Consider the following 17,124-nt stretch of genomic DNA (forward strand, 5'->3'; position numbering starts at 1 on the left):
ATATATTAGCATACTTATAAATAATATAAATATTCACGGCTCATACTGAAATTAAGATGTAAACAACAAAAGAGAAAGTTCTTTCTTACAGAATTCCAGGTAATTAAAGTAGAAATCAGAGAACTAGAAAGGCACCATTAGAACACCACAGTAAATAATTGTTTTCAATAGGTAAGATCTACCATCTACCAACAGATGCTAAAGTTAGTAGAGAGAAACTTGAAGAGAAACAGAATATTTGTATAGTGTCAAAGTATCTTCCCCTAAATATTTATAAAACTCAAAAGTAAAAGAGTCTTTTACAGCAACTGTAAAGCAGTACAGCAACTGTACTGTAAACTGTAAAGAGTACAGCAACTCAGCAGATACCATTTTATCCAAGGGATCAAGGTAATATCACCGGGAATAAGACAGGAGACATTGTGTTACTCCTGATATAATGCACTGAGAAGGAATACTACTTCTGTGGTAATCTTCCCAAAAAAGAAGTAATCATAATTCAATTAGAAAACATCAGACTCAAATTGAGACACATTCTACAAAATATCTAACCAAGACTCTTCAAAGTGTCAAGGTCATGAAAGACAAGGAATGACTGAGGAATTGTCACAGATCAGAAGAGACCAAGAAGACATGACAAATAAATGCAATTCGATCCTAGATAAAATCATAGAACAAAAAAAAAAAGGATATTAGTGTGGAAAATGGTGAAATTCTGATAACGTCTGAAGTTAGTTAATAGTATTGTTCCAACATTAATGGCATGGTTTTGATCACTAATCTATGGTCACGGAAGGCCTTAACATTAAAGGTATATGGTAACTATTATTTTTGCAACTTCTGTGTAAGTCTAAAATAATTTCAAAATAAAACAATAAAAATAAATAAATAAAATGGCATATTTTGAGATGAGAAAAAACAAAAACAATCAAATGACCCAATTTTGAGGGAAGCTAATTTTAACAATCATTTGGATTTAGAGAAAATCCAGGTATTTCTATAGGATATAAGGAAAGTTAACAGAAAAATAATTAGTAACATAATTATCTTTCTAATTATGGCATAAAAATATTTTCACATGGTTAACAATCATAAAAGCAGATTGAGGCCAGGCACGGTGGCTCACGCCCGTAATCCCAGCACTTTGGGAGGCTGAGGCAGGCAGATCACCTGAGGTCAGGAGTTCGAGACCAGCTGGTCAACATGGTGAAACCCTGTCTCTATTAAAAATACAAAAAATCAGACAGGCATGGTGGCACGTGCCTGTAGTTTCAGCTACTCGGGAGGCTGACGCACTAGAATCACTTGAACCCGGGAGGCGGGGGTTGCAGTGAGCCAAGATCACGCCACTGCATGGTGACAGAGTGAGACTCCCTCTCAATAAATAAATAAATAAATAAATAAATAAATAAATAAATAATAGCAGATTGAAATGAGCTCTGTTAAGAATCTTCTCTTTTGTATTAAGAAATCAGTCTTTAAGACTAATGTCTTTCTTTACCTATTTATTATTTCAAAGGGAGACAAATAAATAAACGTAGCACTGTTTATGTCTAATGTAGGCCTCACCTGTATGGCACTATTATAGTATACCTACTGCATTTCCTTCACTCCTAGTAGAGCATAACTATAAGTCACAATGTTACACTCCTCATCTAGCATAGTGTTTAAGACATGAGGGTACTAATAATTATTAGCTCAAAAGCAAATAAAATATTTAAGTTTTATATTTTATTCTTTCTAGTTGAAATTATTTTCATATATTTAAAATACTTTTAATTATAACAGTCTTCTAAGATAATTACTTATAAACCTAAAAATAAAACAATCCTGACTGTACTTGTTTCAAATCTCATTATTGCTAATATATTGTTTATATTCTGGGTTATATTTTGCCTTCATGATCTAGCCACAAATAAGTTTATCCCTTCTTCTAAATTCAGTTTATTATTTGTGCCATTATACCTCAGTTAATTTTTAAATAATTAGTTTCATTCAAATATATACTTTAGTGACTTTCAAATCTTCATGAAGTATGTATAATATCTGCCTTTGTGAAAATAGTCATTGGGGATTTTGTACAAATAATCTGAGAATTGAGAACTATGCTCTTTAAATAGTTATATGGTATTACTCATACTACTTAAAATAAACAATAATAATACCTATGGCCAAACATTGTACCACTGTTCTGTATTAGAATGTGTAGTCTTTAAGGCTAGATGCTACATCTTATTCTTTAATACACCTCCAGTGATTGTCAATAGAATCTAGTAGATAAAACACTCCAAGCTTTCAAAAGCATAAAAATACGGAATATATATGCACAAGCAAATTTGTTATACCAAATTTAGTATACATTATAAGAGGCAATTGAATAAAATTTCTGATCATATTCATTGAATGTACAATACAATTTATCACTGTAAAAAGAAAACAGATGAGGGTTCCAAGCTGTTATTTTGGAAACTGAACATTACATGCTTTATAGCTGAAACAATTTTAAACTAAATTAAAGATCATCAATGAAAAGCTTTTCTTTAAAGCTTAATAAAATCATAGTGAAACAAAGAACCTAATTAACCTGTATAAACAGCAAGATGTTATTTTCATCAGCTTTATCAATACTTTAGATTTTCTATGTCTTAACATAAGAGTAAAAACAAAAACAAACAAAAAACAATATTAGGCATTTAATACTATTCAAACCAACACACAAATGTTTACCTAAGTCTCCAACATAGGGCTCAAACACTTTTTAAAAATGTTTTAAAGAATATGCAATATATATCTATATCTCTATCTATCTATCTATCTATCTATCTATCTATCTATCTATCTATCCTATCTATCTATCTATCAATCAACATTCCACCCTTGTGTACTTTTAATCCAGTTAGATGCTATGGCAACCTTTAAGATTTGCTAGATTTCAAGTATTCTGTTAGTTTTCATGAATCTTACTTAAAAACAATAGTTACAATCCCATTTGCACTGAATTTACTTCTCAGACAAATTTCCTGGGTGGAAATTTATTTTACTGGCTAACAGTTCAAAGAAACTATTTTACACACACACACACACATATACACACACACACACATACACACACACACACACACATACACACACCCTAACTCAAGAAGGAGGGAAAGAAACAGGGAAGAGAAAATAAGAAGGAAAGGAGAAAGGAAGGGATGAAAATGGGAGAGAGCAAGGAGGAGCTAAGAAAATTCAGAGAAGGGGGAGTATCAAGTGAAAAAATAAGCCTGATGAATGCCCTTACCTTCACTTCTTTTTTCTGCTTGTTTTGCTTCATTTTCTACTTTTTTTTGTTTTGCTGCTAAGAGTTCCCGTTTTAATTGTCTTGCTTCTTTTCTGAGCTCTTCGCTATAAAGCAAAAAGAGTTATGTAAGTATATAATATATTGAGAGTAAAAGTTGTTTTGCAAAAACAGAATCGTTGGTATACTACATCTAAGAAAAATAAAGTGAATAATGTAATTCATTTATTTTGTTTCTGTGTATGTATACTTGTGGTATAGAAATACACTTAAAGGATTTTAAAAGTTCTAATTTTTTCATAATAGCAGTATGAATTACTATAAAATATATCCCCTATCAAACATAAGTGATAAATGACCCATTATCTTCCTAGTTCATTAACAAATTTAACATTCTAGTTGTAGTTTAATAACTTATGGAGACACTGGATCAAAACAAAAATTCTAATATAAATATTACTCATTAAGCATGGACATATGCAAAAAATTTGGCTTCAAAAATGGTTGAATTCCTGAACTGGTACCAGTAACTATCATTTATTAAGTAATTATTACACGCTAGGTTTCACGCTAAAAACTTTTAAAACTCATTTGATTTTTAAACCCAAGTTTTTAACTCATTTAATACTACAGTTTGGCATATAATTTCCTTTTAATTTCCTGGTAGTTAAATCTACCAGGGTGAGGTCTGACGATTACTATAATTATGTGTTACAGACAAACTTAGAAGTAAATGTTACCTTCACTACAAGGCACTAGCTAAGTGACTTGCTTCTCCATGCCAGTTTCAGGGCAGGAGATTCAAATTCATGCCTTGCAAAGAATTATTAACTATGCATTATCATAAACCTTTAGGGTTACTTGCGACTAGTCAAGTCTGTGCATATATTCTCTATGAATGTCAAGTACCCACTGTATTTTCAACAAAATCTAGAGTGAATCATGGAAACTCAAAGGCTATGAACCCAAGCAGGCACTCCACTCTGAAAATGTTTATCAAAGATATTCAAGCTAAGGTTTAGTGGAATCTGAAGTCTAGATAATTACATACCTGACTGAACCTTTAGTGCTTTTTACTAATCCCAAATCCTATACCTTTTTACCACTGCCATGTATTAGTTACCAAACTACTGGGCCTTATGATGTGCGTAACTCAGTTCTTTACATCTTTTTTCCACATCAGACACACACAGCCACATTTTGCATCTGCTTGGCCTCCAAGATCCTGAATTCTGAAAGTTCCCTCAGTGATCAAAATCCACTACGTTTTAACTTTTTCAGCCTTTCATTCCTACTAAACTTGCACGTATTCCCATAATAATGAAAGCCAATTCCTTAACTGTAGTTCATGGTCCATCAGCCCCATTCTAGCCCTAATTGGCTGTCTATCCATACTGGATGCTATGACCAGTCATTTCACTGATGACCTCATCAGCACCCATAATTTCCTTGACTTGTTTGTCCTGTGGATACATCATAATCACCTAGAAGAACTTGCTAGCAACATGTTGGGGTAGACAAATCTCCAGGGAATGTAATAACCTTAGATGTGGAATGTTGCCTGGAAATTTGCCCTTGTAACAAGATCCCCAGGTGATTCCAGTATGTACTCAGGTTTGGGATCCAGTGCTCTAGGATCTTATTATAGAAATTATCTTCTCTCTTCTACAATTTCAAATACTCTCACTTCACTGATCCTTTTATTCAGCAAACAAACATGCTCAAATTTCTCTGGACTCAGCTCAAACCAAGTGATTATTATCTTCACAAATGGACTTCATTCTTGAAAGAACAGTTTACATATACAGTGTGCTTTATTAACCTCTAACTTCTTAATCTCTTGCAATCTATCCCTCTTACAGTCTACTGAAACTGCTTCTATATCAACCAAATTCAATGGCCTTTTCTCATTCCTCCTCTTCCTTTTTGGCCTCTATCATTCAATGATGTTAATTATTCCTTCCTTCTCCTTTCTTCTTGGAATTCTATCCCAGTCAGGCTTATATACCATTTTAGCATTTTGAATCTCCAATTCTTCTCCTGGTTACTCTTTTTCTTCCCATATTATAATTGCTGACATTTTTCTCATCTCTATACTTTGTACACTGGCATTTTAATCTAATCTCATAACATCAACTATCACTCCTATATAAGTTATTTCCAAACGTAGATGTTTTGCCTTGATTATGGTCCTGCATTTCTAGCTATCTTCTACAAATTTCTGTGTAGATTAACTCAGAAATTTAAGGTAAGACACATACTGATATGGTATGGCTGTATCCCCACCCAAATCTCATCTTGAATTGCAGTTCCCGTAATATCCACGTGTTGTGGGAGGGACCCGGAGGAAAGTGATTGGATCATGGTGGCAGTTTCTCCCATGCTGTTCTCATGATAGTGAGTTCTCACAAGTTCTGATGGTTTTATAAGCATTTGGTATTTCCCCTCCTGGCACTCATTCTCTCTCCTGCCAGCCTGTGAAGAGGTGCCTTCCACCATGATTGTAAGTTTCCTGAGGCCTCTCCAGCCATGCAGAACTGTGAGTCAGTTAAACCTCTTTTCTTTATAAATTACCCAGTCTTGGGTATGTCTTTATTAGCAGCATAAGAACAGACTAATACACAAACAATTTTAAGTTTCCTAGCAGTCAGATTTAAAAACTAAAAGGAAACATTGATTTTTACATACTTAATATATCTAAAATATTACCAATTAACATGAAACCAATATAAAGAAAATTAATGTGATATTCTACACTCTCTTTTGTACTAAGTCTTCAAAATCCAGTGTCCATTTTACATTTATTTGCAAAAACAGAATCGTTGGTATACTACATCTAAGAAAAATAAAGTGAATAATGTAATTCATTTATTTTGTTTCTGTGTATGTATACTTGTGGTATAGAAATACACTTAAAGGATTTTAAAAGTTCTAATTTTTTCATAATAGCAGTATGAATTACTATAAAATATATCCCCTATCAAACATAAGTGATAAATGACCCATTATCTTCCTAGTTCATTAACAAATTTAACATTCTAGTTGTAGTTTAATAACTTATGGAGACACTGGATCAAAACAAAATTCTAATATAAATATTACTCATTAAGCATGGACATATGCAAAAAATTTGGCTTCAAAATGGTTGAATTCCTGAACTGGTACCAGTAACTATCATTTATTAAGTAATTATTACACGCTAGGTTTCACGCTAAAACTTTTAAAACTCATTTGATTTTAAACCCAAGTTTTAACTCATTTAATACTACAGTTTGGCATATAATTTCCTTTTAATTTCCTGGTAGTTAAATCTACCAGGGTGAGGTCTGACGATTACTATAATTATGTGTTACAGACAAACTTAGAAGTAAATGTTACCTTCACTACAAGGCACTAGCTAAGTGACTTGCTTCTCCATGCCAGTTTCAGGGCAGGAGATTCAAATTCATGCCTTGCAAAGAATTATTAACTATGCATTATCATAAACCTTTAGGGTTACTTGCGACTAGTCAAGTCTGTGCATATATTCTCTATGAATGTCAAGTACCCACTGTATTTTCAACAAAATCTAGAGTGAATCATGGAAACTCAAAGGCTATGAACCCAAGCAGGCACTCCACTCTGAAAATGTTTATCAAAGATATTCAAGCTAAGGTTTAGTGGAATCTGAAGTCTAGATAATTACATACCTGACTGAACCTTTAGTGCTTTTACTAATCCCAAATCCTATACCTTTTACCACTGCCATGTATTAGTTACCAAACTACTGGGCCTTATGATGTGCGTAACTCAGTTCTTTACATCTTTTTTCCACATCAGACACACACAGCCACATTTTGCATCTGCTTGGCCTCCAAGATCCTGAATTCTGAAAGTTCCCTCAGTGATCAAAATCCACTACGTTTTAACTTTTCAGCCTTTCATTCCTACTAAACTTGCACGTATTCCCATAATAATGAAAGCCAATTCCTTAACTGTAGTTCATGGTCCATCAGCCCCATTCTAGCCCTAATTGGCTGTCTATCCATACTGGATGCTATGACCAGTCATTTCACTGATGACCTCATCAGCACCCATAATTTCCTTGACTTGTTTGTCCTGTGGATACATCATAATCACCTAGAAGAACTTGCTAGCAACATGTTGGGGTAGACAAATCTCCAGGGAATGTAATAACCTTAGATGTGGAATGTTGCCTGGAAATTTGCCCTTGTAACAAGATCCCCAGGTGATTCCAGTATGTACTCAGGTTTGGGATCCAGTGCTCTAGGATCTTATTATAGAAATTATCTTCTCTCTTCTACAATTTCAAATACTCTCACTTCACTGATCCTTTTATTCAGCAAACAAACATGCTCAAATTTCTCTGGACTCAGCTCAAACCAAGTGATTATTATCTTCACAAATGGACTTCATTCTTGAAAGAACAGTTTACATATACAGTGTGCTTTATTAACCTCTAACTTCTTAATCTCTTGCAATCTATCCCTCTTACAGTCTACTGAAACTGCTTCTATATCAACCAAATTCAATGGCCTTTTCTCATTCCTCCTCTTCCTTTTGGCCTCTATCATTCAATGATGTTAATTATTCCTTCCTTCTCCTTTCTTCTTGGAATTCTATCCCAGTCAGGCTTATATACCATTTTAGCATTTTGAATCTCCAATTCTTCTCCTGGTTACTCTTTTCTTCCCATATTATAATTGCTGACATTTTCTCATCTCTATACTTTGTACACTGGCATTTTAATCTAATCTCATAACATCAACTATCACTCCTATATAAGTTATTTCCAAACGTAGATGTTTTGCCTTGATTATGGTCCTGCATTTCTAGCTATCTTCTACAAATTTCTGTGTAGATTAACTCAGAAATTTAAGGTAAGACACATACTGATATGGTATGGCTGTATCCCCACCCAAATCTCATCTTGAATTGCAGTTCCCGTAATATCCACGTGTTGTGGGAGGGACCCGGAGGAAAGTGATTGGATCATGGTGGCAGTTTCTCCCATGCTGTTCTCATGATAGTGAGTTCTCACAAGTTCTGATGGTTTTATAAGCATTTGGTATTTCCCCTCCTGGCACTCATTCTCTCTCCTGCCAGCCTGTGAAGAGGTGCCTTCCACCATGATTGTAAGTTTCCTGAGGCCTCTCCAGCCATGCAGAACTGTGAGTCAGTTAAACCTCTTTTCTTTATAAATTACCCAGTCTTGGGTATGTCTTTATTAGCAGCATAAGAACAGACTAATACACAAACAATTTTAAGTTTCCTAGCAGTCAGATTTAAAACTAAAAGGAAACATTGATTTTACATACTTAATATATCTAAAATATTACCAATTAACATGAAACCAATATAAAGAAAATTAATGTGATATTCTACACTCTCTTTTGTACTAAGTCTTCAAAATCCAGTGTCCATTTTACATTTACCGCAAATCTCAATTGAGACTAGATTCATTTCAAGGACTCAACTCTAGAGAAACAGCAGGCTGGACATCTCAACATAATTACAAATTCTTTATGTCCAAACCTGAAATCCTCTCCTTCTTGCCCAAATTTGTTCCTTCTCCTGTAGTCTCTATTTGAACATGGAACAATAATCTTTCTAATGACCAGACTTTAAACTTCCCTTGGACTCTTCTCCCTTTCCTCTCATTGAATCAGTGTTGAAGTACACCATTTTCTAATCTCTCTCACATATAACAGTTCCTCTTGACTCTAACCATCAATGCCCAGTTTAGGCTCTCATTACGTGTTCTCAGGTAAGTACAATTACTTCCTATTTCTTAAAGCTATATGAACACAACTGTAGAAATCCCATATTTACTCGGCATGACATAAAAATGGAACTGGGTAGCTGCTGCACAGGGAACAGCAAGCACATCTTCCATTTACTCCACCAAACATTACTATCTTTTTATTATGCTACTTTGTATAGTTTTCAATTTGGTAAGTAATTCAGTCATTTAGATGATATTTTCCGAAGACTAAGGTCTTTGAGGTAGAGATTATTTTGAGAGTTAAAGAGCAAATGGTGCATTTCTAGGGTAGACAAACTAGTTATGAGAATAATTTGAAGTACGCAAAGAATGAGGCAAAGAAAGTATATACTGTTTATGATACTATTTGTAGAGGGAGAACAACATAGTTATTATAAGACTTAACTTTGGATGCAGAAAGTACTGATTTAAAATCCAACTCTATCACTTATTAGCCAGGTGACCTGAGAATAGTTACTTAACTTCTCTGAGACTCAGTTTATTCAACTATAAATTAGGGGTAAGGTATGTAAAATATTGAGCACATAAGACATGTTCAACAAATGGTAGCTATTATGATTTAGGTCATCTATTTAAAACAGCACCACTGTTAAGAGCTGTCTGTCATATGGGCATAGTTCTTTATTACATTATTTATTATAAATGAATGTTATCTCTACTATATACAGCAAACAACTTTGTTCATCGTTTTAAAAGGGCAATGAATGCATAATGCTTCCTTCTAAAAATCTATCCTTAAATAGTCAAAGATTTAGACATACTATTGATGTAGCCATATAATATACAAACTGAGCAATGTTGAATAAAAACTCAAAAATGACAAGGTGAGACAGAGAAGGGTAGGTCTATACAGATTATTAAAAATTGCTTTATTATGCTAAATATTTCAAGTGATTGAAGATTTACAATGTTGTCAAAATCTTTGAGACTATTCAAGCAACACCATTTGTTAGTACTGTGGAATCTATGACTATTGAAACGAAGTACAAGTTTTTAAACCAATTTTTAGATCATAGTCTAATTTTAGGATTCCCAATCTTACATTCTCTGGAATATCATCCTATCCACTGGCATCAGAATATATTTAAATATATTAAAATGAGAATTAAAATTGTAAGCTTGGAGTATATGTCACCATATACTGCCAAATTATGGGCTTACTTTAGAGTCCAGAAAGCATTGTCTTCGCCTCTCAAAGCCTAGTCTCTGCTTAAATGGTAAAAGAAATCGCTTTTATAAACTGTTACTAACTCTAAGCCATTAATTGTTTTTCTCACAGTTATATTTCATTTGAATTTTAATATGGTTTGTATGACATCAGCATTTATCCACCAGATATTTCTATATTTTTTATCTAGTAAATCTGCAATAAGTTACTCCTTAATGGAAAAAAGAATTTCTTAAAAAAAAAAACTCAATAAAATATCAGCAGCCTAGAAATTACAGTAGCTTTATATATTTAGTAATAGCAAAGAAATTACTAATTCATTTAGCAATTTTTGGAGCACTTAATATTTATATGGTAACATTCTGGGTACTGGCATGGAAATTAAGATGATTAAGGAAGGGAACCTCACTTTGCTAGGTTCTTTAAATCAGTTACCTCCTATATCACTTAATAATCTTTTCAATGAGCTGTGATATAGGCATTTTATAGGTAAAAGGCTGACATTTATGAAGATCAAATAAATACCTTTTAGAAGTCACATAGTGAGTAAGTGACAGAGCTAGAAATTTAAAAATGGGACTATCTGAACTCCAGGTCTATGCTCTTTCCATGTTGTTTCATGGATACCTTGAGAAAAACTTCAAGGAACCTAAATTCCAAGGAGGGATATAAGCCATGTACATGAATAATAAAAACAGTACATAACAAAAAGCAGCAACTTTCATGACAAATAAACAACTGAAGTATTTTGAAATTCAGTGAAGGAAAGAGTACTGCAGGACAAATAAGAGATGGCCTCAGAGGAAGCATGTGAACTGGGACGTGAAAGGTAAGTAGGAATTGGCTATTTACAGACAGAATGAAGATGCATCCAAGCAGTGTGTCGAAACCAAGAGAGAGAGATGGAAAAACAGGGTACATGCTAAAACATGAAGATATTTGGCTATTGCATAAAATAATTTAAAGTGGGGCAAGGTAACTAGTAATGAAAGATAGAGCTGGGAAAAGGATCTGGGGTAAAGTATAAATGCCAAGCTTTTGTGAGTAAAGTGACAATATTTTCCTTCAGTTTTTCCACACCTTTGGCCTTTCCAATTTTTTTTGCAACCAATTTCTCAACTGCTCTTAGTGTCTTCATTTAACCCATTATCCACCCATTTTAACACCTTACTAGTAATCCACACACTCCTTAAATGGCTGTCTCAAAAGTAACTTATGACCTCCTAATCACAAATTTCAATGACTTCCTACTGGATTGTAACTTAGACCTTGAAAAGAATCCAACTTTGTTGAACACCTTACCCCTCTTTGCCCCTCTGCTATCTCAAACATAGTGTCATGAGATCTTAGGACACTTAAGATCTTATCCTACCTCTTTGATATTCTTTCTCTGCTTCCACTGGTTCTACTTTTCTACCTTCTGCTCCTCAAAATTAGATGCTTCTCAATCTTCTTTTCCTCTCTGTAAATTTCATCTGCACTCAGGACTTCAATTATCTCTGCCTTAATGCACCCAACATATAAAATCAAGATTATTAGCCTATGCTCTTTACATATTTCCACTTTCAAGATTAAATTGACATTTCTAACTGCCAGATGAAAACTTCCACTAGACACACCACAAATGCATCAAATTTACCATTTAAAAAGTCAGACTGATAATGTCGGCTCCTCAATGAACACCAACTAATTTCTCTCTTTTCTATTTCTGATAAAGCTACCACAATGCTGGTTGTGAAGCCCACCTTCTAGTATCACTCCCTTACTTACTACATTTTTCCTTTTCCTTTAAAAAGTCTCTTCCTTTCTATGGTTAGTGACAGCTTGGGCCATCAGGACTTCACTTGGTCAACAGTCTCCTAGTTTGTCTACGTGCCTCTGGTCTGACCTTTCTTCCATTCATTTTATAACACACATCCCAAATCGTACAGTTCTACTTCCATGATCTTCATAGCTCCCTAAATCCTAGTGAATTATGCACTAATTTCTTAAGTAATTAAATCTCTCTCATGACCTAACTTCAAACTACTTTTTTTCAACTTTATCCCCCACATATCCTCTACAGTTACTCTAAATTTCAGTCAAAACATACTAGTCATAATTACCTTGGCAAACTTTGAGATTCAGTACACACACTCCTTTGTTCATGCCATTTCCACTACTTAAAATGGTGTTTTCCCCCTATTTCTGGCTACTAAAATCTTCCTCATCTTTTAAGTCTTCATGGAAAAAGTGGCACTTGAGTATAGCTTTGGGGAAAGTTGTTAATCTCATTGATCCTCAGTTTTCTCATCTATAAATTGTGTCTATATTCAATATATGTAATATTAAAACATCTATAAATTGTGTCTATATTCAAGACATGTAATATTCCAAGATTTAGAATTAAAACTGTGAAAATTAATAATAAAACGATACTAATTATTATGCTAAAGATATCTACTCTAATGCCAGTGATGAGTTGTTTTCTTCATCTAAAACTAATGTCAACTTACAGCATTCCAAATGATTAGACAAAGTATTTGGGTGGGGGTCGTGGGAAGAAATGTGTTTACCAAAAGACCTAGACTAAACATCATTATTTGGCCACGAAAAGGCAATTAATTCTCCTTCTTTGCCTCAGTTTCATCATCACAGAAAAATAGTTTAAGTAAGGCAAAAAATAATGTTTCTGAAATGCACAATCAAAATTATAAGTGTAAAAAGTTATACCACGCAGATCATTTTAATTCCTTTTGATTTGGCATTTTAAAGCCCATTTTGAATTAAAATTATTTCCTTAGTTTTCATTCACATCTAAGGAAGTAGTGAGATGCTGAATGTTGACATCTTTATCTTAGACACAAAAAAGCTGAAGTATAGAGATGGCAAGAGATTTTTCAAAATTATCCAAATCAATAATAGAATTATCAACGTGACACTGACATCTTCTTTATGCAGTTTTCACTTAACCTGCTAACCACCTACTAAGTGAAAAGTACTTTTAGACTCATACCTTACCTTTAAGCTGAATATTTTATTAATGTACAATTTTTATTGATTTCTAATATTTGTACATTTTTATGGGCTACATGTCATATTTTGTTACAGTTGTAGAATATGTAATGGTAAAGTCAGGATATTAAGGGTATCTATCACCTCAAGTACTTAACATTTCTAAATGTTGTGTAAATTTCAAGTCCTCCCTTCTAGCTGTTTTGAAATATACAATCCATTATTGTTAACTATAGTCACCCTACTCTGCTATTGAGCATGGAGCTTGTTCTTTCTATTTAGCTGTTTGTTTATACTTATTACCCAATCTCTCTTCATCCACCCCCGCCACCAGCACACGAACCCAGATGCCTCTGGTATCCATCATTCTACATTCTACCCCCATGAGATCAAGGTTTCAGCTCCTACATATGATTGAGAATATACGATAATTGTCTTTCTGTGCTTGGCTTATTTCACTTAACACAATGACCTCTTGTTCCATCCATGTTGCTGCAAATGATAGGATTTCATCCTTTTACGGCCAAGTAATATTCCATTGTGTATGTACACCACAGCTTCTTTTTCCATTCGTCCACTGATGGACTCTAAGGTTGATTCCACATCTTGGCTATTGTGAATAGTGCTGCAATAAACATGGGGTTATAGGTATCCCTTTGATATAACAATTTCCTTTTCTTTAAATAAATATCCAGTAGAGGGATTTAAGCTGAATATTTTCTATAGAACAAGAGATATTATCAATAAATAGCTACATAAGAAACTTTTATTACTACAATATCAATATATTTACAATTTTTATAAGCTTGTTCATATTACTTGATTGAAGTAGTTTTTTAAAATCCTGCAATTATTTTTTAATGTGCAGCTTTTGAACATGAGATTGAGGATTTAAAATGGCAATGTCAAGTATCTTGCATAACTGTCAGTCTAATTTTTACTTTTTCCCAGATGCTTTTCTTATTTTCTCCAGTTTCTAGGAATGTGCCTTAGAAAACTTTTAGTTATATCTATTATTTTTTCTTATGTCATGAGAAATATTATTTTAATATAAGGGTGATGAAAAGTCAAGCACTGATCTTCTCTAATATTCATATTTAAAAAATTGATACAGATTATCAAGACCTGAGTGTTTGACATGCTGTTGAAAAGATATTAAATCTATATAAATGGAATATATGTGTTAGCTTCTTACATATGATGGTAAAGGAACTTGCTTAGAGGCCTTGTTAAACAAGCTGATGGCTAAACACATGCCCATTACAGACTGTTGTCTCTTGGACCACAGATGTAGTACTTGCAGTTAGTTTAAGCCTGCTATTTCCCAACATCTGATAAGAATTCATAACACATGGAAATGATTGAAAACCAAACAGTAAACCCTTCATGGTCTTTAGTCTGCTGCTTTAATCACAAAGATATCCAATCTGTTTGTAGTGAAACAACAGCTTGGCTGTTGATGAAATCATAAAATAGCTGTAATAAAAGCCCATCATATGTATTAAAATTGTAGATGTTTCATACAGTTTTTAGACTTACGGTATCATCAGCTGTAGCAGAGATGTAGGTTTACCATATTTCAAAAAGTGCCAAAATATACTGTAGTTTATACACACATTTTGAAAATATATACTTATATCATGCAAATATCTAACAAAAGTTAATCAATAAAACTCCACTGTGTGTTTGAAGCTCTGTTCTACCTATTACTAGAAGTATAGCATTGGACAACTAAGTTAACCAATCTAAGTCTCAGTTCACTCACCTAGAAATGAAAAGAACAGTAAGGTTGTTGTAAGAAAGAACTAAGATTCTATGGAAATTACTTAGCATACTTAGCATAGTAGTTGGCCCAAGATAATACTAAACAGAAATTTGCTCCTCTTATTATTATTGTTCTCACCTCCACCACTACCACTATTACTATTCTTGCTATTTACATAATCTATTATTGACAAAATGAGATCTCAGTTTAACAAAAGAGATTAAAAAGGCAAGTTTTTCCATTGTTTCCATAGAGATACAGATTTCGAAAGCACACTGATTAGTTTTTGTGTTTGGGGCACCGCTTAGATTAAATATATACTATGAAAGTGAGAAATGTAACAGTTTAAAAAAACTAAAAATTACAAAATTCCCATATCCTAACTGTGGTCACTAAATGCTTGAAAGTGAATTGCTTATTTTCTTTCATTATAACCTAGTTGAAAAGGCAAGGAATAAGCGAGTCAACAAAGAAATGTATACATACTTAGAGGAAGTATGAGGAAGGCTAACAGAGAACCTACCTTATTTTAGTCTAAGTGATCCTGAAAGGTATCTATCAAAAGATAACATTTAATCTGAGAGCTAATGTTCTACGTGCCCTTTATAATCTGCTACACCACTACTTACGAATAGAAAGACTATATCCATATCTTTAAATATATTGTAATTTAGAAAGAAAAGGAGAAATATAAATGCACTTGTATATAGCCTTTAAACTTACAATGTTACTCCTTTTATATGAAAGATCACATGTATTTTTAATGAAAAGATTAGAAGTTTAATGCAGATTACCCCTAATCTTTGTAAGATCTTTTTCAAACCTTAGAAAATTTTATTCCTTTGTTTCAAAACACACTAAACAACAGTGTATCTTAAACAAAATCATAAATGCCAATAATATTAGTAGGTGATATTGCTATTCTGTCTAAGCACCAAGTAAAAATCTCAGAATCAAATATGTTACTTCATAACAAAAACTTAGCCAAGATTTCACAGAATTGGAGTACATTTGCTGTGGCAGAAACCCAGTCTTTAGCCAAATGTCTATTTTACCATCCAAATTTACAAATGATATTAATTCAACATGAAAAACAAATTAGATTTCCATTTCTAGTAAGGCAGTATACTAGATAACCTGAAAACTCTCTTGCAACCCAACACATAGAAGTGCTGAATAGAGTACATTTAAAAAAAATACCTTTACTTTTATTTATTTATTTATTTTTTTGAGACGGAGTCTCGCTCTGTCACCCAGGCTGGAGTGCAGTGGCATGATCTCGGCTCACTGCAGCCTCTGCCTCCCGGGTTCACGCCATTCTCCTGCCTCGGTCTCCCGAGTAGCTGGGACTACAGGCGCCCGCCACCACGTCCGGCTAATGTTTTGCATTTTTAGTAGAGACTGGGTTTCACTGTGTTAGTCAAGATGGTTTTGATCTCCTGGCCTCGTGATCCACACACCTCAGCCTCCCAAAATGCTAGGATTACAGGTGTGAGTCACTGCACCCAGCCTAAAAAATACCTTTAAAAACATATGTTTAGCTCACTAGAAATCAAGGGCAATACCCAGGGTTTGGAAAATGAGGAGGGGGACTGAAAACCAGAGCAATAAGCATTGGAACTGATATTTGTATACTCTGAGTTACTGGTCTCAGTAACCTATAAATGCGGATTTTAACAATCACAGGTGTGGTGGTGCGTTTCTGTAACTCCAGCTACTCAAGAGGCTGAGGCAGGAGAATCGCTTCAACATGGGAGGCGAAGGTTGCAATGAGCCAAGATTGTGCCACTGCACTCCATCCTGGGTGACAGGGCAAGACTGTCTAAAAAACAAACAAAAAAAGAATCAGCTGAGCGCGGTGGCTCATGCCTATAATCTCAGCACTTTGGGAGGCTGAGGCAGGCGAATCATGAGGTCAGGAATTCGACACCAGCCTGTCCAACATGGTGAAGCCCCATCTCTACCAAAAATACAAAAATTAGCCAGGCAAGGTGGCATGAGCCTGTAATCCCAGCTACTCAGGAGGCTGAGGCAGAAGAATCACTTGAACCCAGGAGGCGGAGGTTGCGGTGAGCCGAGATTATGCCACTGCACTCCAGCCTGGGCGAGACTCTGTCTCAAAAAAAGAA

At 34.1% G+C, this 17,124-nt stretch overlaps 1 protein-coding gene across 3 annotated transcripts in view; it reads right to left on the reverse strand.

Annotated features, from left to right (window-relative positions):
- CWC27 (CWC27 spliceosome associated cyclophilin) overlaps nt 1-17,124 on the reverse strand; it is a 271,511-nt gene that overhangs the window by 139,055 nt on the left and 115,332 nt on the right. For all 3 annotated transcript variants that reach the window (XM_017877115.1, XM_017877114.1, XM_017877117.1), the window contains one exon: nt 3,287-3,390. In XM_017877115.1, coding sequence (XP_017732604.1) covers nt 3,287-3,390 — 104 coding nt within the window. The remainder of the gene's footprint in view (nt 1-3,286; nt 3,391-17,124) is intronic.

This window comes from Rhinopithecus bieti, unplaced genomic scaffold (assembly GCF_001698545.2).
Source record: "Rhinopithecus bieti isolate Rb0 unplaced genomic scaffold, ASM169854v2 scaffold_10181, whole genome shotgun sequence".
NCBI classification, from domain to species: Eukaryota; Metazoa; Chordata; class Mammalia; order Primates; family Cercopithecidae; genus Rhinopithecus; species Rhinopithecus bieti.